At 37.1% G+C, this 25,990-nt stretch overlaps 2 protein-coding genes across 5 annotated transcripts in view; one reads left to right on the top strand and one right to left on the bottom strand.

The window, feature by feature from the left end:
- Positions 1–25,990, top strand: part of LOC145673417 (uncharacterized) — a 755,597-nt gene that overhangs the window by 354,224 nt on the left and 375,383 nt on the right. Inside the window, exons 16-18 of the mRNA XM_081743106.1 lie at positions 8,518–8,739; positions 15,652–15,806; positions 18,359–18,544. Coding sequence (XP_081599232.1) covers positions 8,518–8,739; positions 15,652–15,806; positions 18,359–18,544 — 563 coding nt within the window. The remainder of the gene's footprint in view (positions 1–8,517; positions 8,740–15,651; positions 15,807–18,358; positions 18,545–25,990) is intronic.
- LOC145673418 (uncharacterized) overlaps positions 1–25,990 on the bottom strand; it is a 207,508-nt gene that overhangs the window by 18,171 nt on the left and 163,347 nt on the right. The window lies entirely within an intron of this gene.

The following is a 25,990-nucleotide window of genomic DNA, read 5'->3' as shown; positions in this document are numbered from 1 at the left end:
GTCGCCAACTCCCAGAAGATCTTTTGCATGACCTTAATTTGTCACCTGTTAATGAAACTCAAGAACCAATCTCTTTTTCCCCTAGTGGAGAAGTAAACTTGTCAAAATCCGAAAACGACAACTCCGATGAGAATAATTTAAATCCCTTACAGGTTAATAACTTATCAACTATCCGTTTGTTGTATCTTTATTTAGGAGATCCTTGGTTACATTATTACTTCAATTCACCATATTGGGAGCCTACGTGTATTCCATTGATCGCAGCCAACCTTACCTGTGGACTACAATTGCGTAGAAGTTATGCAGTGAGAAGAAATTAAAACAAATCTTAAGTGAGGTTCACTTCAAAAAAAAATAATAAAAGAGACTTCATACACTGACACAAATTTTTCTGCCAGGAAAGCGACGTATTTCTTTTAATCTTTGTTTTGCTTTCAGCTTTCGATCAGAATACATGCAGACGAAAAGGAGAACTACGCATTTCTTTTAACTCCTTTTTGCTTCTAGTTTTTAACTGTTCAGCGAAGAGCAGCTATTATGTTTTTCTTTCTTTATTTTGATAAGATAGCCGCTGCATTTTCGACCATCTGTTTATGTCGATGAATAACGGACGACACACAACTGATTGATTATTTTTCTTTTTCTGTCTTTGCTCAGCGTCACACTCCATACATCCAACTATTTATAAATAATAATTTACTCTTAGTTTAATGTCATTAATTTTTATTTCAGATGTTTGAATTTAGGATTTTCGGTAAAAACGCATTCCACATACGTAGAGAAATTGCATTATCCAAATGCAATTTGAACTAGTAGCGCACTTCCGTATCTCTAGCCAGTGGGAAGATGTTTTGGCGTTATAATATATTAAATGTCTTAAATTTTAAAATTCTTTTTAGAATCCCTTCCCGCTTTCCAAATTCTTAATTACGTTACATACATAGGGGAACCGTATTTATCTAAAAAGGTTTGAACTAGTAGCGCAGTTCCCTACCTCAGCCAGTGGGAAGATATTTTGGCCTTATAATATATTTTTATTGTGTTTTAAATTTTAAAATTCTTTTTAGAATCCCTTCCCACTTTTAAAATTCTTAAACATGTTATCATACGTATGACAAACAATTAATGTTTGATTTCCTTTCTAGAATTAAAAATATATATCGAGATGCCAAGGATAAGAAAACTTTTAGTTGTTAATTATATGTACATTTGCATATTTGTAATTGAAACACAGTACGTAATCTCATGCGTAGAATATGAAATTTTACAATCAATGTTAAATTTCTTTTTCAGTGTTAATCTTAAATTTTCGTTTTCATTTTGAAGTGTTCATTGCAATTTTGTTGAACCTCATTTACGTCTCTTACCCGACTTTGACTTATTTGAATTTCCAGGATGTGACATGATATATTTCGTTCGAAGAGGAAAGTTTAGATAGGAAAGTAGGCTAAGCCTTAAACGAGTGAAAACAGGCATTTCTTTGTTGGTTAATAGTATGTGCAGGAATGTCGTGTGAATAGCATATTCTCCGAACGAAAGCAGTAATCTTTTTATTTTAGAACTAACTACATGAACAGATAGTGTGATGGTGAACGGTTATTTTCGTCTTCTTTAGACCACTGAACGACCGTAGGGAAACTTCTTCGGGTAGGATATTTCATGGGGATAAATATATATATTTTCAGGGAGGCAATATTTCCTGGAATTGCAGATCTCTTGCAAAATGGATGTGGCTAATCCATTGGATATTCCATAGCTAACTGTATTTTCGCCATCAATCGCAAAATATAGTTTTTCATTTCTTTTCTTCCTGTATAGTAACCCATAACTAAGCATGTGTATTCTTAGGTTAGATTTTTTCAGTATATGTTAGTGTCTAGTAACATTTCAGCGAATATTTTCATGTTTATGAATCGTAATTATATGATCTGTATTGGTATAGTAATACGTTGTAATATTTTTCATATTAATTTTGAGAAAATTGTATTTTAGTTACAGTATGTCCTATTAACTATTTGAATTCGATATAGGTCCCGAAAAATAAAATTATTTTTTCTTTCCAACAGCATGAAGCCATAATATTTTATGAAAATTACTTTGTCAATTATTTCATATGCTCGACGACTTTGAATTCTAATGCGTTAATAATACCAGTTTAAATATTTTGTAGCGAAGATGCCTAAGAAAGTTTAACTGTTATGGAATGACATAACTCTTTTGTAGGGAATTTAATTTGGATGTTTCCGGCCTACCAGAAAGTTGTAATGTCGTTGACTATATTCTTGTTTGTATCCCATGTCTTTCTTTGAATAGGTCAAATGTATTAATATTTTGTCTTGCAGAGATATTTTACGATGCTACGAAAGCATTTCTATTCTGTGTGTTTACACATCTTTTCTAGGTGGAAGACGTACGTTATGTTCCAGGGAACATACGCGTATTTTACTGAATATTAACGTTTATATTTCAGTTTTGTACAGAAACATTTTGTAAGCTCCCATGGTTGCAGGCCTTTTCACGTTTCTAGTTTTGCCTCGCAGGTGTCGATGGTATATTTTTTGTGTAAGTATGTGTAGTATTACACATTTTCCCACCTATGGTTTTGGTCAATTCATGACGTAATGACCATTTATTTTCAGGAATGTGTAATACTAGTAATGCTAGTGACTAGTGGGTCAACTTCCTTGATTCAGACCTTCGAAAAACTTGGATCAACACTGTATAGTTTTCAATACTTTATTAATATTTTTTGCAGATAATACCCACATATTCTGGTAATCCTATAATATTTACGTTTTTGGAAGCGAATAACAATTATTTTTCTAGGCCTAATCTAATAATAACTTTGTTTCAGAATGAAACCATTTGTTGTATTGAGCATTATCGAACTGAAGTCTCGATTTTCACATGGCGATGGTATTTTGATCTTATGGCGTGCCGAATTTTCTTCATACATGTCAACGAAATCACGATCTTTTTCCTGATATATATACAGAATCATGCTTGTTTGTTGGAATTACTATGAACGTATAAGTTAAGCTTATTTGACACTTAAGCTTATTTTTTCTTTTTGATAAATGATTTTTCGTTCTTTTCTGCCAAACAACACGAGGCACAGTTAAAAAAGGACATACAGGTGAAAACCTTATTCTGTTTGTATATTGTCAGTTTATCATGTATTTACATTTTTATTTTACTTTTTTAATGATTTTCATATTTTTCAAATATATTATAGTAATATTGAAACTTTGACAATACTTTTAATATTTTTAGTACGTTTAACATGTTTGCTATTTGCATATTTATTCATATTATTATATTTTAAATACAGATATCAGTATATTTTAAAAAGAAGACATTTACTAATTTTCATTGCAATGTTTGATAATTCTTTAAGTCGATATTTTCTTGAATAGTTATTGAGTGTGTATATTTACTTCATATAATATCAAATAAAGTGATCGAAACGGAACACTTTAAACATTTTACGAACAGTATTTTTTTAAAAAAGGTAAGAATTTAAATAGCCCTATAAACGCTTTCTGCGAACTGTGTAAAAAAGCTATCACACAGGTGTTTAGACCATATTTTGTTTCTCACACGAGAGTTAAAAGGAACTCCCCTAATCCCATCATTAACTCGTCGTTGGAGAACCATCGAGGATACTCAACACAGGAAGACAACACGGTTTCAACATGTGAATAAACGGAAGATAAGGAAAACGACTACAAACATTCAAGAGAATCTTATCACTTCATGAAACACTTGGATTGGATATTGCTGATGCAGAAATCCCATTGTGTTGTGAGGAGTGAACGACCAGTTATTTAACTATTTTAAATAGCCCTTTTTCAGGTGAAAAATCATTCATCGTTTATGCACGTAAGTCTCACACCATATCACAGTGTTGCCAACTAACTAATTTTAAATTTTTTGTGAAAAACCTAATTTTATTCATATTTCATTATACGGCCAGGAACATCTCAACCTGTCTACGTGTGCACTTGACAGGTCGTTCCGCTTTCGAGCACCAAATCTATAACCGCCACAAGTTCTAGAAGTATTTTTTGTGGACGCTCTGTATATTTCGTAAAGACAGTGACTATTTTTTCGATTTATACTTTATTCTACGACGCAAATGAATTCTCGCTTCGGTGGGAATTGCTTCTTTCCCACACAATTGGACAAAGGAGTCTTTCATCGTTTTCTCATATACATATATATATATTTAAAACATTGTTTCTTGGTGAGAATATTTGTCAGCGACGAACCTTTTCAGTGTTTCTCCCTGACTTATTATTATGCACAGTATATATACTGCAGTTATATGGAACTAAACGAAGTGTTTTTTTTTTCACTTATGGAAATATTGCAGTAGTTTAGAAAAATACTGGCTTACCAGACGTTCAAGTGACCAAAGTGACGCCAGTCACGTTGGTTTTAAAGCTCATTATATGTACTTTCTCACGCCCGAGTTATCGCAGTGCATCGTAGCCAGTAGACTAAAATTTACATAAATTATTTTCTGTATTCCGTTTGCATGAGCATACAGGTGATCTAACTGAGTGGTTTTTAGAATAAACTGCCAACACTCTTTAGTCGACCACTGCAGCTCGTACCTTGAGCTTTGGTGCTCAGGGAGTTTGACTCCAGGTCTGGAAGCCGTAACCACGCACGTCGCGTCGAGCTTCAAGTATGACTTTGTGTTAAGGGGAATAAGCTATTAGCCGGTGAAGGACGTTCTCTTACTGCTACCCCCAACTAGTGAAGTCCCAGGCGTCCTCCAACATCAGCATTCTACTTTCCTTTTTTTAATTTGCTGAAGATTCATCTTTACGCTTCAGGATTGTTTGGCGCAGCAACTGGATTCATACATGGGATTGTCCCGACAACTTTTCCCCAGTGCTAATCCCCCAAGTGTGTCGATGGTGTGAGAGAAGCATTTGCAGTGGAATCTGAATTATAATCTTATATATATAAAGGGCTACAGTGCATTAGAAAGGCAAAGTGTGATTTTAGTGATGGAAATTATTATACATATTCTGTGTTCAGTATTCGCTATTTTTTATATCTTCACTATTTTTTATATCATAGTATTTTAATAAATAAGTATAGTGTTATTTAATCCAGTGTGTTTTCGTTGTCTGTGTGAGTGATGTTTGTGTGCGTTATGGTCTGGATGACCTTCTGATCGTCCGTGAGGTTTTCGAGACGAAATACCCGAACCTCTCGGCGCCTAATGCTCGTCTCATCATTGAGACCGACGAGCGATTTGGAAACAATTTGTAATCCTTCTTGGAGAGGTCCTTCATCATCCTATCCAGGTAAGTTCAGGTATCAGGAAAATACTTATTGGTAGGACCACGAACTACGAACAGCGACCAGATTACACGGAGTGGTTACAAATAAATGTCCGCCCGAACAGAGACCTCGAATCGAATTGGTTACAAATAAATGGAAGCCCGAACAGCGACACGATCCCCGGACGGTTACAACTGTATTCTTGTGAGATAGCCTCTAGTAAGCGGTGATATTATTGACAACTATTAAAACTTTTAAGCGAAAAAATTTTTTAATCGTCGTGAAAACCTATCTAAAATGGTCCTGATACACTAAGACAACAACAAAGTCCATACTGGGAAAAATAAAATGTCTCACCAAATTGAGCATCCTAAAACCTTTTTCCTATTTCCTACTTATAATAATAATAATAATAATAATAATAATAATAATAATAATAATAATAATAATAGATTTTGAGTTTAGCACCCTTTTCAGCAGTGAGGGTATATGAGAAGTAAACCTACAGCTTAACCTAAGCCCCAAAGCACATGAGCTCCCTAAATACATGCATTTAAATACATGCAAAATAAAAATTGAAATATTAACTATCCCAGTGCTTTAATATAATTTTTATGGTAGCAACCAGGCACGTAGCCAAGGGGGGGTCCAGGGGGTCCGGACCTCCCCCCTTCGAGACCAGAAATAAAAAAATTAAGGAAGGATAAAACAAAATGAAATGACAAAAAGAAGGATCAGCGTTAAAAATTAAAAGAAAACTACAGGAAGCTTTTGCTTACTCTTTCCTATGAGGAGATTTGTATTACTTGCAATATGGTGGCGAGGTAAGCGAGGTATTCTGGAAGAGGCAGGGAATTTGAAATTTCTGGAAAAGTTACTAAATTCTCAGAATTTCTGCAACTAGTCAGGAAGATTTTAAGCTTCCGAAATTATAGTGCCGTTGTGTAACAGCGTGGACATTTTTAATCATAACTTTTCGACATCGCATCCTTGCAGTATCAAACATGTTATTTCAAGGACAATTTCCTGTTACTCCTTTAGCCTGTCATTTGGAACCGACAGTAGTTGACGGAATAATAAAAACAAAAAAAATATTATGTTGAAAGAAAGTTCTGTTAGCATTTGATTCAACAGAGAAAGGAACGCATATATTGTAAAACTAGTTGAATATACACATGCTTCGCACAGAGGCTGTATTTGGAAGTCAACGCCTGTGGGAATATCACCATTGATCTCAGCGACCGCGAAAACTATGGATTTGATACTAATATCGGTCATTTTGGGCTATTTTTTACATCACTCGGTATCCATACCCCGCTGACTCCCGGCCCGCATGCATGCAAGTCATCGCTAATGGAAGTGTCACCATTGATTTCAGCGACCGCGAAAATTATGGATTTGACACTAATAGCTCAAGTGGCAGAGCATTGGCTTCGCATTCGGGAGGTCGTGGCTTCGAATCCCGCTATCTATCATCCTGACTGGGGCTTTCCAAGATTTCCCTCAGTCCTACCAGGCAAATACCGGGATGGCACCTACTAAACAGGCCCTGACCGATACCTTCCCAAATCCTTTCCATTGTTAATGTTCTTGGATATCCAATGTAAAATGGCCTCTGAACTGTATCTGGTGATTGTTAAATAAATAAATCAATATCGGTCATTTTCTACTACTTTCACGTCCCGTTAAACGGCCCCCGAGACCCCCTGGTTAGGATTTCCACAAGAACGTTTAACTTTGGTCTGGAGCCTGGACCAAGGTATTAGTGACTAAAATTTGGTAACACTCGGTCAATTTGTCTGGTTCCAAAGCCGGTTCCGGTAAACGCCCCCCTGAGACCCCACTGTTTCGAAATTTGAAAAAACCGCTTCGTCTTGATCTGGGGCCTGGACCAAGGTAAACCTGACCAAAATTTGGTAACTTTCGGTCCACTCGTCTGGTCCGCAGGCGGCACACAGACAGACAGACATCAATACTTTTTTTTTTTATTATTTTGCTCGAAATTTCTTCATAGTTTGTTATTAAAATACTTGCCAACATATCCTCATTTTATTGTCCTAACAAATCAATATATAGTTTAGATTGATCGAGCTCCTGGGCCTTTAGAATTTCATGTCACTCGGTACACGTGGTCCGGGTTTAATTCCCAATGGGAGTGCATTTTGGCGTTCACCCAGTGTCGTGACCATAGTGCTCTCAAACGGATCGGGTTGACCTGACCCGACCCGACTCGCATCGGGTCAGCTCGGGTCGGGTCAACTGGGGTCGGGTTGTCGGGTCGGGTCAGTCGGGTCAACTCGGGTCGGCTTGTAAGGTCAGGCTATTCGGGTCGGGTTGTCGGGTCGGGTTGTCGGGTCGGGTTATTCGGATCGGGTCAATCGGGTCAGCTCGGGTCGGGTTGTCGGGTCAGGTTAATGAGGTCGGATCACGGTTGGGGTCAGTTTGGTCGGGTCGGGTCATCGGGTCGAGTCAGTCAATTCGGGTCACGGGTCGGGTCGGGTCGGTCTTCAAGAAGAAGACAGATATATGGTCTTCAACTCGACCCGACCCGACCCGTTGAGAGCACTACTCAGTATGATGTGTTTATTTCGTACAAAATACGAAAACTCGATTTAGGGTCCATTCAAAAAAATTGTGCCCCCTGATACAAAATCCAATATATTTCAATTAAAAATTTTCTTGTAGGCCTTATATCTGGTGAACTACATATAGTGCAGCCAACCCAAACTATCACTTAGCTCACAGTCAGTATGATGTGCTTACTCCGTAGAAAATTCGAAAACTTGATTTAGGGGCAGTTCAAAAATTTTGTGGTTCCTGATCCAAAAACTAATTTATTGGACAAGATCGCAATTTTTTGATAAATTGTTTTGGATCATTCGTAAAATTCTTGGCCATGACCGCAATCTTTTGATCGATTTTTTGGCTCATTCCTAAAATTTTTGTTCACAAAATCGTGGCCGATGCAGCCTTAAGAACAGATCTCAAATATACAACGAGAAAATCAGAGAACACACACACATACAAATTTAATGTGACTCAATGCTACAACTTAGACGTAGGTTAATATCAAAATATACAGTGAAATTCCCCGTCGGTTTTAATCCCATTCTAAAATGTAAGTGCACATGTTATATAAGACTGGGTGTTTTAATCAGTTAGTACACTGACATCTTGTTATGTGACGTATATCTAATTCAATTTATTATTTCATAGGTGACTGCTGGTGTGAGCAAAATTAAACAGATATATGGACCTTTATCATCGTTCAATGTGGTGGAGATGCTTTTAGGAATCCCAGTAGTGACCACTATAGAAAGTCTCACATTTAGCAGTGTGCTTACGTTGAGGAAAAAGGACTTGGAGGAATTGTTCACAAGATACCCAATTGTGAAGGAAGCGGTGGCCGATGGTATCTCAACGCTTGACGATTATCCAGTAAGAAATTTTGTTACTTTAGATCAGGGTTTCTCAACCTGGGGGTCGCGAAGATACGCGGAAGAGGGAAATATACAGTAGAGCGTCGATTATCCGAAGTAATTGGGGGACATGGGTGTTCGGAAAACTTGTTTGTTCGGATAATCGAACTGTACATGTTTATATGCCATGCGCTTAGCGGCATGCCTCAACTCTAAGCTGGTGCAGCTGTTGCTGTGAACAGCTTTGATACTGCCGCTACTTCTACAGCCAGTGCCAAACCGACAGAAGTGTGCTGATTGTTGAAACACAGCGACTGGCGGCTTGGCCGGTCAGCAGCGCCTTATGAAGGCCCCATTAGAAGCAATGTTCCGCCAGCGATGGCTCAGTGCGGCGACTACTGTGGGAAACTCAGTTTGGGAGTGAGGGGGATGATGGACGGTAGGGTTTGAGAGTAACAGGTGCGAGCGAGTACACAGTTCGATTAAACGGTCGTTCGGTTGACCGACGTTCGGATAATCGACGCTCTACTGTAATTAGAATCTAATATGATTTTGAATTGTGTTCTGATAGGCAGATTTTAATTTTTATACATACTGTTAAGAACAACAGCAACAACAACAACAACAACAAAGGTCTACTAATCATTCTGAACAGGTGCAGGTTGCATTGTTGTACACGTATGTCTGTGAGAAAATAGACTTTTTTCTAGTAAGCTGGCCACAATGAAGGTAGATTTTTGGTGTGGGATTTTATTTGTTTCCTAAATTTTAAATGTAAACAACTTGCTTTTAACAGTTTTTAGTTTACACAACACATACACAACAATGTACCAAATTCACAACAATATGAGGTAATTCCAAGTGGCGGTGTCTCGAATATTAAAATACTCAATAAGTTTTTTAACAACCGTCCAAGTTGTTTAAAAAGCAAAATTAGAAATCACTTTATTTCTTTATCATATGACCCAAAATTTAAGGGAGTTATGAAGTTTCAAAATGTTCAAACGGTCTCCGTCAAGGATTTTATAAAATAGAGGATTTGCCCTTACAACAAAATCTTGAAGCCATACGTCACAGTTTCGCCACCCCTACTCTGCCCACTCCGCCCAATAGGATCGCAATGTTTTGAGCCAACAATCATGGCGGAAACAAAAGTAGCCAATCAGACGATGGTAGAAACGAGATTAACCAATCAGACGTGCCGATGCTCGGTTGTTTTTTGGCTTGACCGATTTAATAGGATGAAGATTCATATGGGCAGATCCTCTATTTATAACATCCTTGGTCTCCGTTTTGAAAAAGTATGAGGGATCGGATTCAATATTTGTAATATGAATGAACTGACCAGATTTGGTTTTAATCCATTCGTTTTTAGGGAAGTTACTGTATCCACTATACACTAGAAATGGATTCTACTGTCATAGAAATAGATGAATATCGTAAGATCTCCGCAATAGGTAGGGTCTATATTAAAAATCCCACACAAAGCTTATTACAAACCAGATATTATAAGGGGGTCGCTGGGAAGGGAATGTGATAAATGGGGTCGTTATAGGAATTAGGTTGAGAACCACTGCTTTATATTGTGATTAAGAAGATTTCCCGCTCCTCGCACAACAAGAATAGTATTTATGGAAAATATTTAAAAGATGTACAGGGTGCATCAGTAAAACCTGGGACGGTTTTCAAATTGAAGTTGAGGCTACACAGATTATTTCACGTTATGATCTTTTATTTCTCAGTTGAACCGTAACTCAGTGTTTTGCTTACAACAATTAGATAAGAAACATACCGCCCTCACTGTTTGAAAATCTCATTTTTCAGCTTATTTCAGATGATTTTTTTTCCTTAGGGGAGGGGGCGGGAGTTTCAACACACTGGGATGAAAAATAGTATTACAAAAATACTGGGAATCCACATTTAGGATGGTATGGGATTAGGGTCTGGTAATTCCCCCTCCCTCTCGCCGGGCCACTTCCTGAAATCAGCACTGGTCCGATCGGTGCACGATTTTCCTGAGAATCTTTTCTTAATGACGCAAACTTTCCCCTGAAATTTCGTAATCCACAACAGTATCGTGTTGCGGCTTGGAACACTGTACTTACGATGAATGTTAAATTGCCGGTGAAATCCACGGTAAATAAAGATCACTTACTCATATTTATTTTTATTTTTATTTATTTATTTATTCATTTATTTTTAATGGGGGCGCGGTAGCTCAGTGGTAGAGCGTTCACCTCCGGTGCTTGAGGTCCCTGGTTCGATCACAGCTCGCGCCGTGTGGAGTTTGTGGTGGACAAACACCGTGTTCGTGGGTTTTCTCGGAGTTCTCCCGTTTCCTCCCACTTTCTTCATTCCACCATTTCACCCATCTCTCATCATCACCGTCTCCTTTAGCCAAACCGGCATAATCATGGGACGTAGAACTTAAAGATTTCATTTCATTTCATTCTCTTTTAAATCTCCACGATCCTCGATGTGCTGACCAACGCTTCCTGGCGACTGAAATGATTTGAGTTAGCTATAATGTAACAGTCAATTTCAACAGTCATGTCTATGCACAAGTGATCGAAAAACAAAATAAATTAAATTAAGAAGGAAACCGATTAAACTAGTCTTGAATACAACTCTCAGATATGGAGAAAACATTTGAAATAATGTAAATATGTAATTTCAAAGCTTAGATGTGATACGTTTCACAACTAATCGTCGTAAGCAAAACATTGACTTATAGTTCAATTGGGCAATAAAAGATTATATGTTAAATAATTAATCTGGTTCACAATTTTAATTTGAACATCGTCAGGATTTCTGCCGGATTATATATATAACCATTTCAGGGCATAAGTAATTGTTATGTTTAAAATAATCTGAGGTACGGTGAGTGTTTACAGAACGTCAGCATATTATTGTGAATTTTACATACAAATTAAGTAAAACAGGGATAGGCGTAAGTATGTGTTCTGCAGTTAGGGTTATGTCACATATTATACCTCGTTTGAAAGCTAATGAAACGGGCTTGCAGGTAGTATATAGATTGTCCCAGTACTACATACAAGAGGGAAATTTTCGAATTTTCCTACAAAATTCCCTTTTTTAAACAATTTTGCACTTGTCTTGAGTGAAAACACTATCGTTAGAGAATCAGTATCTAAGTAGGTGAAAATGATATTGTATACCGAAGATCCAGGTGAGGTGTCAAGCAGTTGGCTTCATTAGAAGTCATACAAAAAGCATTCTTCCTCACTCCTTACTCTAATAACATACCAAATGTTCCAACTTTCCATATATTACAATGCTCACGAATATTAATAAATGAACGTAAATAAGAATATATATATATAACGGGTGGTCCAACTATAATGCACGATGTTAATTATGTGTCACACCGTAACGTCAAGGTTTTTGCCCAACTTAATTTGATATTTCTTTGTTTCAGGGTTTGGCAAATTCCACCATGGAGAGGTACACAATTGAGCAACACGTGAAGATTATTGAAGCCTTTTACGAAAATGGACGTTCAAATCAAAATTCATTTCTTGCACTTCGTGATGTTTTTGGTCAGCACAATCGACCAAATGTGTCAACAATCGGGAGAATTGTGCGCAAATTTCAGAAAATAGGGTCTGCAGGAAATGTGAAGACAGCTGTGCATGCTCGCCAAGTTCGTTCTGCGGGAAACATTGCTGCTGTTCGCGATAGTGTGGCAGAAGAGCCGTCAACCTCGACTCGTCGTCGTGCCCAACAATTGAACATCTCACGAATATCACTGATTTGAATTTTAAAGAAAGGTTTGAATTTACACGCTTACAAGGTTCAATTGACTCAAGAGCTGAAGCCTACTGACAATTTTCAGCGTCGTCAATACGCCGAATGGTTGGTTGAATAGACACAAGTGAATGGTGACTTCACAAAGAAAATCATCTTCAGCGACGACGCACACTTTCACCTCAGTAGATTCGTTAACAAGCAGAATTGCCGCATTTGGGCAAATGAGAATCCACGAGTGATTGTTGAAAAGCCGATGTATCCACAAAGAGTGACTCTTTGGTGCGGGTTATGGGCTGGCGACATCATCGGGCCGTACTTTTTTGAAAATGAGGTCGGCCAAGCAGTTACCGTGACTGGTGTTCGCTATTGCGAGATGATAACGTACTTCTTGTGGCCAGAAATTTAGGATATGGACCTGGACGATATGTGGTTCCAACAGGATAGTGCCACGTGCCACACAGCCTACGAAACATTGGCTCTTTTGCGCGAAAAATTCAATGGCCGTGTGGTCTCACGTGGTGGCGATGTTATCTGGCCGCCACGATCATGTGATTTGACACCATTGGACTTTTTTCTGTGGGGATATTTAAAAGAAAAAGTGTACGTTAATAAGCCGAGAACAATTCAAGAGCTAAGGGATGCGATAATTCGGCACATTAATGATATTGAACCTCAATTATGTCTCAGAGTCATTGAAAATATGGACCATCGGATAGAAGTCTGCCACCGAAGCCGTAGCGAGCATTTGGCCGATATTTTGTTTCACACATAATTGTCATAGCTTCTTCTATCATAATAAAAAATATTAAGATTATTCTCTGAAAACATTGCGTTTTATTTACAATTAACATCGTGCATTGTAGTTTGACCACCCTATATATATATATATATATATATATATATATATATATATATATATATATATATATATATATATAGATAGATAGATAGATAGATAGATGGATAGATAGATAGATAGATATAAACTACTTCTTTGCTCTATTTTTCAACATAGTTTCCATAAACATTCAATCTTTTATCATATCTTGAACTAACCAGTGACCTCATCTTTCAGCTCATCATTACCACCAAAGCGCGGAGTTAATATAACACAATTTCTGGAAATTTATGGTAATTCATCGGAAAACTCCGAGATTCTAAAACGTTATTTTAACGTCGAACTTTTCCATCAGTTTTCTGAACGAGTTCATCAGTGCCCACTGATGGCCTGCCCTGCCACTCCTCTCTTCCATGGAATGTTTGTTCGTCTACTTTTAAATGAACAAACCCATTCACTTACCACACTTGGTTCATACATGGCACAAAGTTCCCGATCAATAGCTGCTGCCGATTATTATTTTGCCGCAAGAAAATGTATAACAGCTCGCACCTAGCACTTGGTGGGGTTTTCTATTGCACATGTTGAGACGCTACAAAAGTGCAATTAGTGATCAGACAACCTGCACTCTACCACGGCTGGATACAGACTTATCTACCGCGTACGTCTGTGCTTAGATGGTAGTGCTGACCACACTACTTCACCCACAGTAACCAACCGGAGGTTACTTTCCAAATCACACTTCGTCAGGTTATTACATTTTTTTTTTTTTTTTTTAATTTAAATGTTAAACAAAGTTACAATATTACATTGAGTATTAAGTGTTATCACAAACATTCATGAATATCCAAATTTTGGAGACCTATATAGCAGTAATGATTCAAGTAAGATAGACATGTCAACACACATTGGGAGTATCTTAATCTGCAATACAATGTCCATGATATGACGTATTCCAGCAAGTAGGTACAAAGCTATAACGAATTGAATATATGACTTTTTCAAAAGGCCTTATTTCGAAAAAAAAAAAAAATGTGTTTAGGTAAATATTCCATCCAATCAACAGGTGTTTTGCAGTAAGGTGTCGTTTACCGCAATTTTGTATTACAATCCGTTCCAGAGATATGGAAAATATCAGTCAGATTGCTTTACGTCATAAAATTGTGTAATTAACGGAAATTGCATCAATAATGTAGCTTTTGTCTACTTCTATAACCCCATTACAGCAATAATGTTGTCTTAGTATTTGTAACTACAAGTTTTCGGAATTAGTAAATTTAAGCTGGTTGCAAATTGCTGTAAGCATCTTATGATCTTCACGTTTACCATAAACAATCTATGCGAGTCATAGTATTCGACACTAAAGCACTTCAGATGTGCATTGGCACCTAAGTCTCACTGACGTTGTTACTGCTGTACAGGTCTTCAAAATTTGTATGTTTACGAACGTTTGTGATGTTGTAGCGTTCTTATTTTGTAACACTGAATAACAAATGAAACTGTTTCAAATTGGTGCGAGCACAAAGTGCTACAGAATGTTTGCACTTGGCTCAAACTGCCACAGAAGTTTGCACATACTCTGATAAGGATGTTTGGGTCCGGTCGTTGTGAACCTCCACAAACAAAGATATGTCTGATATATTGTTCTCTGGATTCGCACTCTGCTAATGTGTATTCTTGTTCGTTTGGTATGATCTCTTTTCAGTAAGTGAATCACTCTCTCAGGAATATACAAATAGCGTATAAATAAAGAAATGAACAATTACCAGTGTGTTTATGTTTGGCAGTAGTGAGGGCGCCATAAAGCAATAGTCTACAATTAAGCAACGTAATAATATATCAAATCTTTCACATAATTTGGTGTTAGATTATCAACGTTGGCTCAGTTCTCAACTCCTTTTTAGAGTATCTAACAATAATATTGTAGGTTTCCGTTTAACATGTAGATTTGAAATATGTAATAACCTGACGTAGGGCCTTCTTCTTCTTCTTCTTTCTTTAAATAACTTTATATTGGGTTGGCAACATTGTCAATTGGATGATACTGCAGAGTATATCAGACAATGTCCCCAATTTTTATTATCATGTTACAAAATTTCTGTTATTTTTTTTAATTAGTTTAAAAGTTACAAAGGTGTGTTCTAGAAAAAGGATCCACCCTGTATATTTTAGCCTAAAATGTTGCAGACTGAAGCTGAATTTTGATCGAAATTAACTATATAGATATTGTAGAGTGCGGTAGAGAGACTTTTTATTCAATAATAGAAAATACAAATTAGAGAAAGCTCTTCTGATCTCCCTCTAAAAACTATATTTTTCCAGATAGTAAGGTCGGAGGCGCTTCAGTCTGTAGATTATGAGAGCATAACCGAAGCTTCATTCCCTTCGTGGATCAACGTTGGATATAACCTTTCTCAGAGGGAAAGAAGGTATTATGATGAAGCCTTCAAACAAATGGGGAAATGGCAAATTTTGAGGTATGTAAATCAATGTTTCTAATACTGTGAAATCTCTCAGTAACGGACATCAGTAGGACATGACATTTTCTCTGTAAATGTGAGGTGTCCGTTACAGAGAAGTTACACAAATTTAGATTACTTACAGCTCATTATGTAATAGAATGCAAATTACAGTAAATACGTTAGTTATAAATATGAATATAGGTTAATATCGAGTCAATATATTCATTGTTGGAATTGGAGAGATATTGGAAACGGTGAAAGGGGGGAAATTCCTCGTTCAAGTTTTGTCATAAAATTAACGATGTTTGTTCTTTCATCTTTGACGTTTCACGTGAAGATGCTTCCACAACGAAAAGGGCAGTAAAATCAGGATAGAAAAGTAGGTCAGCACAGATTTGTTCACCATACCAGTGGGTCTAAAGGACAATTTTTAGTGTTCAATCCACTAAATTTAATTGTATATACACTCGCACATCCATAAATACACCACTTAATAGTATATTACACTGGAAAACAATGAAAAAGGTAGAAGTTGTCTCTTATTACTCTCTTTTTAATCAATATTTCTTATTATTAGAAAGAAGAAATGACATTTTAGCAACTGTTGACTTCTGTGTAATTAAAGAATAACTTGTGAAAGCTTTTTCTATTATTTTTTTTCGAAATGTTCTCACAATTAGTTTCAAAGCGGTTGACTAATATATCGACCCCTTGTAAGAAGAAATGAAAGTACGCTGGAATTGTAGCAGTCCAATCGGATTCTTGTAGCTTTCCGGATCTTGGGTTTTTGGGGTATTTTTAAGGCTTTCAGCCAAGCAGCTACTGCATCGTCACTATTTGTCCTAGAATCACGGCCCATACCTCATTCTCTTCAAAATGGAGCAGGCTTTCAAATGGCACCATTTACATGCGCATACCATATACCAGGAGAGGGAAAAAGTGATGTCAAAGGGAAAATTTTGGAAAGGGAACATTTTTTCGCAATTTGGGCCCCTCTGGAACGGCCCTGTGTGAACATAGAGATCTCAAAAAAAATCTGATAAATACTACTTGGTAGACGGAATGTGTGTGCCAAATTTCAAGTTTATATCTTGAATAGTAGGGGCGGGAGAAATTTTATCAAGAATCCCCGCAATGCCCCAAATTACCGCAAAAGACCCTGACCTCAGGTAAAAAAAAATCCCTGAGACATCTCTATTTACTCTAGGATTATAATCCGCCAATCATTCTCTTCAGAATAGAACTGTCTTTCATTCGGTACCATCCACATGTCTCCATCATGTATCTAAGGCGGGAAAATCCCGAAGAAAGGGATTTTTTGATAAACTATCCTTTTTTTCAACTTTTTGCACCTCTGGACCCCCCTGTTTTAATGCAGAGATCTGAAAAAAAAATTGTTAAATACTACTCGGTGGACTGAATGTTTGAACAAAATTTCAATCTTCTAGGTGCAAAAGTAAGCCCGCCAAAAAACAATACATCGACAATATCCCATATTCTCCTATACAGAAGGATATTTTGATACAAATTCCCTGAGACATCCCTAATTACCCTAGGATCGTGGTTCGCCTATCATTCTCTTCAGAATAGAACTGCCTTTCAGACTGTGTGACTCACGTATCTCCATCATGTATTGAGGCGGGAAAATCCCGAAGAAAGGGATTTTTGGGTTAAAATACCCTTTTTTCCAACTTTTTGCCCCTCTGGACCCCCCTGTTTTAACGCAGAGATCTGAAAAAAACTCATACGTACTACTATGTGGTCTGAATGTTTGTGCACAATTTCAGTCTTCTAGGTGCAAAACTAAGCCAGCCAAAAAAATAAATATATACCGACAATATCCCATATTCCCGTATACAGAAGGATATTTTGTAAAAATTTTCTGAGACATTCCTAATTACCCTAGGATCATGGTTTGCACATCATTCTCTTCAGAATAGAACTACCTTTCAGACGGTACCATTGACGTGTCTCCATCATGTATCTGAGGCGTAAAAATATTGAAAAAGGGATTTTTTGATTAAAAATATCCGTTTTTTTAACCTTCTTGCCCCCTGGACCCCCTTCTACTAACGCAGAAATCTGAAAAAATCTGGTAAAAATTGGTACTACTTTGTGGACTGAATGTTTGTGCAAAATTTCAATCTTCTATCTGCAAAGATAAGCCCGCCAAAAAATAATGAACGTAGGCTTAATAAAAGAAAATATATTGTTTAAAGTTATGACGTCCTCACCAACTGTGTCTCGACGCAGGAAGATGTGAAACCATACGTAACGTCTATAATGCTTCTAGACTTGAAAAAAAAAAAAAAAAAAAGAAAACGGACGAGAAATCTCAAATAGGAGAGTTATAACGCAATGTACATACATCATGCACACATACGGCACGATACCATTTGAAATCTCGTTTCATTCTCATGAGAACGATACATGAAGCATGGTACCACGATGAATAGTGTCGAAGCAATAGATATTTAACTGAAAGTCAACATTTTCCTGTAAAAAATGAACTGGCTTAAAAGTCTTAACTGGGAAATCCAGTTTGTTGTCATTATTTTCTATTGCAGGTACATTGTTCTTCATGGCATAACTCTCCATCCATGTGGAACCTTGTTGCAAGTCCTGGAAATCATCAGGTCAATTTCTGCATTTCTTAGTGCTATTATCGCTCCTATATTGTATAGCTTGGAGTTAACGCATCCCGGCTTCTTTACTTTCGCTGTGATACTTGATGTAATTGCCTACATAGACCTGTGAGTATTGTTTACATTTTTTCTAAAAACCTAATTTAAATACCTTAAGCAGTGGCGGATCCAGGAAATATTTTTTTTGGGGGGGGCTTGGATAAGCATTTTTCAACATGAGTTAGTTCGATTGAAGAAAAACCTTCCTAAATTATTTATACATGGTGCTAAACACGCTACATTAAGGAACCATAATTATAAGGAACTACAAACGGTGTACAACCTCATTGTAACAAATATACAAAATAGAATGAAGAAGTAACAACATTTACGCCTAATGCAATACTGTTTAATTTGATCTTACCTGATTTACTGGAATAACAATTGCATTCGTTGAGGATGCAATTGAGAAAAATGATCTATAACTTCTTCAACACTAATGGAAACATTTTCTCTATGAATGTTCATTAGAGCAAGTCCATTTAGTCTATCTTCACTCATTGTTGTCCGCAGATATGACTTAACCAATTTCAAAGTGGAGAAGCTCCTTTCAGCAGAACATGTTGTAACAGGTAGAACACATAGCAAGTGAAGAAGTTTCTTTATATTGGGATAAAATACTGTAAGTGGGTCACTGTATGCTTCTATTGCACTGTTAGGTGGGTTGCTTTTATTTTTCCAATGCTCACGCCAAAGAGCCACTTCACTTTTTAGTGCAACTTCACAATCATCAAAATCTTCCAGGTATTTGCGAGCAGATTCAACCACATCATTTTCTTTAACTTCTTTCACAAAGGCTAGTAACAGTTTAAAAAGGGGGAGAATATCAGATTGAACTGAAGAGAATCTGGAAGACAATTCATTTATAAGGTGGTCCAAAAATGGAAGGTAAATATTCCTTCTGTAGAACTCTTGAGGATTTGATGCTTCTACACTAGATCTGTGTACCTGTCTTTTAACTGTACGAGGACATGCTATTACAACACCATTTTGCTTTGCTATTTCCTCTGCTTTTTTAAAAATAGTAACATAATGTTCATTGTCATTACGGTACTCCTTAAGCAGATGCAAAATATTATCTATCATTGTGTAACACTGGTGAAGCTCCACAGAGGGATTCTGAAGTTGGCGAGAAAGTGAGAGAGTAAGACCAAGCACTGTGCCTACAATGTTAAGTGCAACAATAAAATCAAATCTCATAGTAGACGACAGGAGTCCAGCGGATTTTATCGATGGCACTTTTTCATCTACACGATTTAAAAATGCAACAACAGAATCAAACACATGAAGAAAAAATATAATGCTATCATGGCGTTCAACAAAACGAGTTTCACACAAAGTTTTAAGTTTGTGCCTCTTTTCTTCAGGATGTTCACTGATGATTAAATTTGCCATCATTTCTATTCGTTGGGCTGAGTCCCGCACAAAGTTTACTACTTCTGTCACTGTACCTATCATATTTCTAATACTTGGTTCAGAACAAGCGTGTGTTAAAGATAAATTTAACTGGTGAGAAGCACAATGCATATATATTGCCAACGGATTAAGTTCCCGGATCCTATCCTGTACCCCTTTTACCTTTCCTGCCATGTTGGCTCCACCATCATATGACTGCCCTCGTAAGTGACACAGATCTAAACCTAGTTCTGAAAATTTATTCAAAATACTTTTTGCAAGACCTTCACCTGTGATATCATTAACTTGAACAAAACCTAAGAACATTTCTTTCACTTTACATAAGTCAATGTCAAGATAACGAATGCACACAGACAATTGTTCAGCTGAGCTGGCATCTGTTGCCTCATCGGCAATCACAGAATACAGTTTCGACTTTTGTATTTCATTTGCGATTTTTTTTGCAATGATATTACCACAACACTGGATTAATTCATTTTGGATAGTCTTACAGTGTTGCCAGACGAGTCAGTTGGAAAAGCAGGAGATTCGAAGATAAAAAACAGGAGAAAGCAGTAGACACATACAGTGGTGGCGTTTGAATGTGAATCCGGGAGGGGGAGTAATAACATTTGCTATTATTAAGGGGGCAGTAGTCAAAACAAACAGTCCAGAATTCATTTCCGATGAAGTACGTTGAGGAAATGAAAGGGAAAAGTCCCGATTTATATCAATATTATTTGATACATACATGTGTGAAGTAAAACGTAGTGAAAGAGCAAAGTGGAGTGGGAAAATGTCTTTTCATGCACGTAGCGATAACGTAGCTACATGGTGCAGTCACACGTGACCATGGCGTAAGACGATTTCTTGCTGACGATCGTGGAGAAACGATCTAAGCCACTCTTCAAACCCAAGTCCCAATCTAAACAACACTTATTCGTAAATCTTACAAAAAGTCATAAAAACGCTAACCATAATACATATAGAAGATGACGTACAGTTGTATTCTTTGGATTCATATTATATACAGCAAACCTCTATAACTATATGCTCTATAGAGCTTTGTGTGTTATAACAGAGAAATTCCGTCTTTTTATGTGAGGAAACATTGAAAATTTAATATTATTAATAATATAATTTTTCAACTTCTCGAAGTAACGAAAAAGCAGGAGATTGTTAACTTTTCATTTTCTTTCGCAGTAGATCAGTAGAACGTAGAAAAAGCAGGAGATCTCCTGCAAAATCAGTAGATCTGGCAACTCTGTAGTCTTACTAATAAATGTGGCATTTTTTGGCGCTGTTTTCAAGTGCTTTTCAAGTTCTATGTCCCCCGCATCAACACGAAATCTTAGCAGTGACCTGAATTTACCTTCATTTGTTTTGGTATCTTTGTCAAGTACAATTATTCCGTTATCAGGATGACCACGAAGAGGAATATTTTCCTGACCACAGAACATTATGGTTTTGACAATAGAAATCAGTCGCTTTCTGTTTTCAGTTATTCTTTTTTTGGCTTCAGCATTGAGCAATACATCAATTGAAAGTTCGGGGTTTTCAAAAGTTCTTACAAAATTGACACTTTTTTCAATAGCACTTTTGTGATAAGCATTGCCTGCATGTTCCCGAAACACTTCCAGCGCATGCTTATATTTTTGCAACGGCGTTCTCACTAAATTCCCGAGAGGAGTTTTTCGTTTTTCTCCTGCTTCGTCCGGTCCAAACAATACACACACCTTATAGTATGCACCTTCATTCTTTATACTATATGACAACCAAGGAAAATCGGTTAACCACTTTATATTGAATTTACGATTCTGACCGGACTCAAGGACAAGTGGAAATTGATAGTTTGAATTTGGTGTCCATGTTTTTGTGAAAATGTGGTATTTTTCTTCATTTGTAATTACACGTTGTCCTACAAAACTCCCAATGTTGTCCATTGCAGAACAGTGTTTTAAGTCAGAGCTGCTTATCTTACCTTGCACTGCAGCTGTGAGTCCAGTTGGAATAGTTTCACAAGAAGCACTGGAAGAATCATTACCTAAACGTTCTTCTTCACCACTTGCTTTTTTCTTTTTTTCAGTCTTGATTAAAAATGATTTTAAGTCAATTTGTTTACGCTTCGACATCTTAAAGAACAGAAAGCTCAAACAAAAACATATAATTCTTTCGAGTGGCGGGAATGTAACTCTTGTCTTGTCAGTCAAATAGGTAGGTGCACCAACTCACTAGTCATATGTGCTACAAATGCTAAATGGTCAAATGTGTACCTTAAACCGAGGATTTATGATTCAAAAGCAAAATAGAATATAATACAGGACACAATCGGGAAGAAATGACACAAATCAGGAAAATAGTCAAAGTCAGGGAAAGGTCAAAATCGGGAAAGAAGTTCAGACAGGGAAAGAGGGCGAAAAGCCAAGATGAACAGGGCAAAATATTAAGGGTAAGTGGGAGGTATAAAATGAAAAAGAAAGCGTGTAAAAAAGAAGGGAATGTGTGTACGTGTAAATGTAACAGAAAGTGTAAGTGTAGTGTAGGTGTATAGCAAGGCCCACTTAACCTTCTTCCTCACGGAGCACCATCAGACACGAGACACCCACTATAACAGCCACTGCCGAACTCCGAATGTAACACGGAATGTAACTCTGCGACTCTGCGTGCTACGGAAGGTAAGCGTAATTGTTTTCCTTCTTCTTTACGGACGCTGGCTATACTCAGTTACGTAGCAAGTAGACACCGTAGAGTCTTATGCAGAATCGTTTTAAAGTGTGATTAGCATGATAATAAAAGTCTGACTACTGCAGGAAACATATGTTAATCGAACTCTTTAGTATGGCACTAATCATGCGTCAGAACAACTCTACATAGGACCCCGTAGCCTTGTCTAAAGTAGCCCTTGAAAATATAATGGATCTTACTGCGTGTTAAACTAATGAAATATATTTGGAAAAATAATAATTATTGAATGGAATATATGTACGTAAGTTTACATTGTCAGCCGTTTGTACTTTCATTGCTTATTCTGAATTTTCGAAACATGATTTCGGGGGGGGGGGGGCTTCAGCCCGTTAGCCCCCCCTAAATCCGCTACTGACCTTAAGTTTACAAAATCGTACGTTATTTTGATAAATTCAATATACACCAATTATAATAAATTTACTTCCACCTATACATTCATATATACGCGGGATCTGAAAATTTTATATGTCATTAGACATCGTTCTGTATTTCATTTGTGAATGACTTCTCATAATCATACGAGTGTTCACGCATAAAGAAATAAAATATACGGAACACTGTACTATACTTTGTTGCCTTTATTTATTAAATTAAAGTCATCTTGCACTTGTTACTGGAACATTTATTTATGAAATGTTCGAGGTGTGTTCAAAAACTATCGACTCCCTTTTTCCCGCGTAAATCGACAAAGTGCGAGAGACTTTCTTCAGTGTAGATGTAGAGGGGACAGTCGTCAGTCGCTGTCAGTCGGCCAACGAGTGAAGTTCTGTAGTGCGGGTCGTCGAATTTCAGTTCTTTTGTAAAATGTCAGAAAAACTTGAGCAGCGATTTGCATCAAATTTTGCCAAAAGATTGGCGACACCCAAGCGAAAACCATTCAATTGGATCGGTACATTCTATTTTGTACGAGAATTTGGGAATGAGGAGAGTGTCCACGAAATTTGATTCAGACTTTCATTGCCAAACACAACATTCCTGTGTGTCATCAGGCTCCCTACTCACTCGATATGCCTCCGTGTGACTTTTGGATTATTTTCCAAGTTGCAAATGCCACTAAAAGGGATCCGATTTGAGTCAAGAGAAGACATCATGTAGAATTCGACGGCACGGTTGCTCAGCATTCTAAAAACTACGTTCTAGAAGTATTTCAACCAATGGTTGGAGCGATGGGAGAAATTTGTGCGTCATCAAGGAGACCACTTTGAATTGGATTAGTATTTCGGATTTCCAAATCAATAAATGTATTTTTGCCAAACAAAGGTTCAATACTTTTTGAACCTTTCTCGCATGCAAAATTACAATAAATATATTTGGAAAACTACGTGAAAAAACTCTCCGGCAAAAGCAAACTACTTCATGTGATTTTTCGTGAACAATGACTTACACCATTCTATAGGGTAGTTTTTACAATATTCATGTAAGAAATATAAACAAAGTTGTCTGAAGAGATTTTCAAAAATCCTCCCAAATTCCTCCCAGAAAATCAAACTATCTCTTGTAGACTCTGTAAGGAGAAATAAATTACTCCATGTTATACAAGGCAGTTAATGAAATTCGTATTTATGAAATATAAATAAAATCCACTAACAAGTAAAATTTCCCAGGTGATACACGCCGATTTTAATCAAACTTCACAAGTTTGTAGAACAGCAAAAAATAAGCGACACGTATTTTTTTATAGCGGCCCATATGCATATTTAGGTGGTATAATAGGGCTGTCAAATTGGGACAACAATGCATACTTTAGGTAATAGAAGAGATAGCCAAACGTTGTAAAGGAGCACGTTGTCATGACATGGCAAGCGTTTCAATAACACATAGCGCTTCCAAGGGGATAACACACAAAAACCGTAAATGTACCAATCAGGGATGAAAAGCAGTCACAGAGCTTTATCTATTACGCGAAATCCAAATAACGTAGGTAAGAATAAAGAATGATAACGAATAAGTGATACGTGTTTTTTCGTTTTTGCAAGATGAGACAAAAAACGTAAATAGATGCATCGTTATCTCAATGTCGAAAGATTGGAGAACTGGGAATATGAAGATGTGAACGCCTGTATGAGAGGCAACCTGTCAATCAATGTTGTAGTACTGGTTGCAGATACGCCAGAAGAGAGACATTGGCTCAAGAACATTGTAGTGTAAAGAAGCAGAACCAGAAATGCGGCGAAAACTGGGTATTACCTGGGAGTGTAGGTCTACGTCAAACACTTAAGCCGTACAGTGTGGAAGTGGGGGCACAGTTGTGTTTTGAAACTAATAGACGACCGATTAGCGGCGAACGCTTCTGCATCCCATACGTGGGTATACGTGTGTTTGCGTGTATATACCATGTAAAGATACCGGTAGAAGTCCTGAATACATGAACCCGTGTGCTGTGAAGTAGTCAGCATGAGGTGTGTGTAAGTGGTATGCTATTGTTTGCAGTGTTGTGAAAATGACGTATGTAAATCCACACAATGTGCTGGACATGTTAATGGACGCATACAAAGAAACAAAACGTGTGAACACTGTAAAAACAGAATATGAAATGGAAATAAAGGATATACTTGTTGATGTCCTGGAAAGTTTCAGGAAATGTTGTAATACCGAAGTGGACGTTACAGATGATCTGATATTTAGTGATAACGACGTACATGACGTCGCTTCTTCACTCGCGAGTGAAAAAGACACAGAAAGCAACGAAGACGAAGGATTATCACAATACAACGTCGTTATTGCGGAGAAAGGGAGCACCAGCGAAGCTGTAGACACAGAATATAAAGTGAAGGCAGTGCAGTTTTGGAAAAGTGGAAAGAGGAGTCTGTCGTTTGAAACTGTGAAACATAGGTTCAAGTTCGTCAAAAGTAGGAATGACCTCTATAAATGGGAAAGACAGTTGCATGACGGTAGAACAAATTATGAAAAAGGGACGCATATTGATGCAATCGTATATGAGAAATTTCATACTGCTAAAGGCAAAAATCTTATAATTCATGACACAGACTTACGACGTTGGGCTATAGAAGCTAGTCAAACCGTGAGATTCGACTGGTTTAAGGCGTCAAAGAAATGGCTATGGCAGTTTAAAAGGCGTCATCACAACGTGTCACGGAAAATTACAAAATATGTCACGTGCAATAGCGCAGAACAATCCAAAGATATATATATATATATATATATATATATATATATATATATATATATATATATATATATATATATATATATATGATAATGCTAATAGGTTCGTGCAAAGTGTTCGCTCATGTATAAATTCTCATGGCGCGGAGAATATGTATAATACAGATCAGAGTGGATTCAATTTGGAATTTCATTCGGGTAGATGTCTGGCAATGCATGGAGAGAAACAGGTCTACGCAAATGTGCAGT

This window comes from Thermobia domestica, chromosome 16 (genome assembly GCF_964235325.1).
Source record: "Thermobia domestica chromosome 16, izTheDome1.hap1.1, whole genome shotgun sequence".
Taxonomy (NCBI): domain Eukaryota; kingdom Metazoa; phylum Arthropoda; class Insecta; order Zygentoma; family Lepismatidae; genus Thermobia; species Thermobia domestica.
The sequence above is the reverse complement of the archived record's forward strand: the minus strand, read 5'-3'. Positions and strand labels throughout refer to the sequence as shown.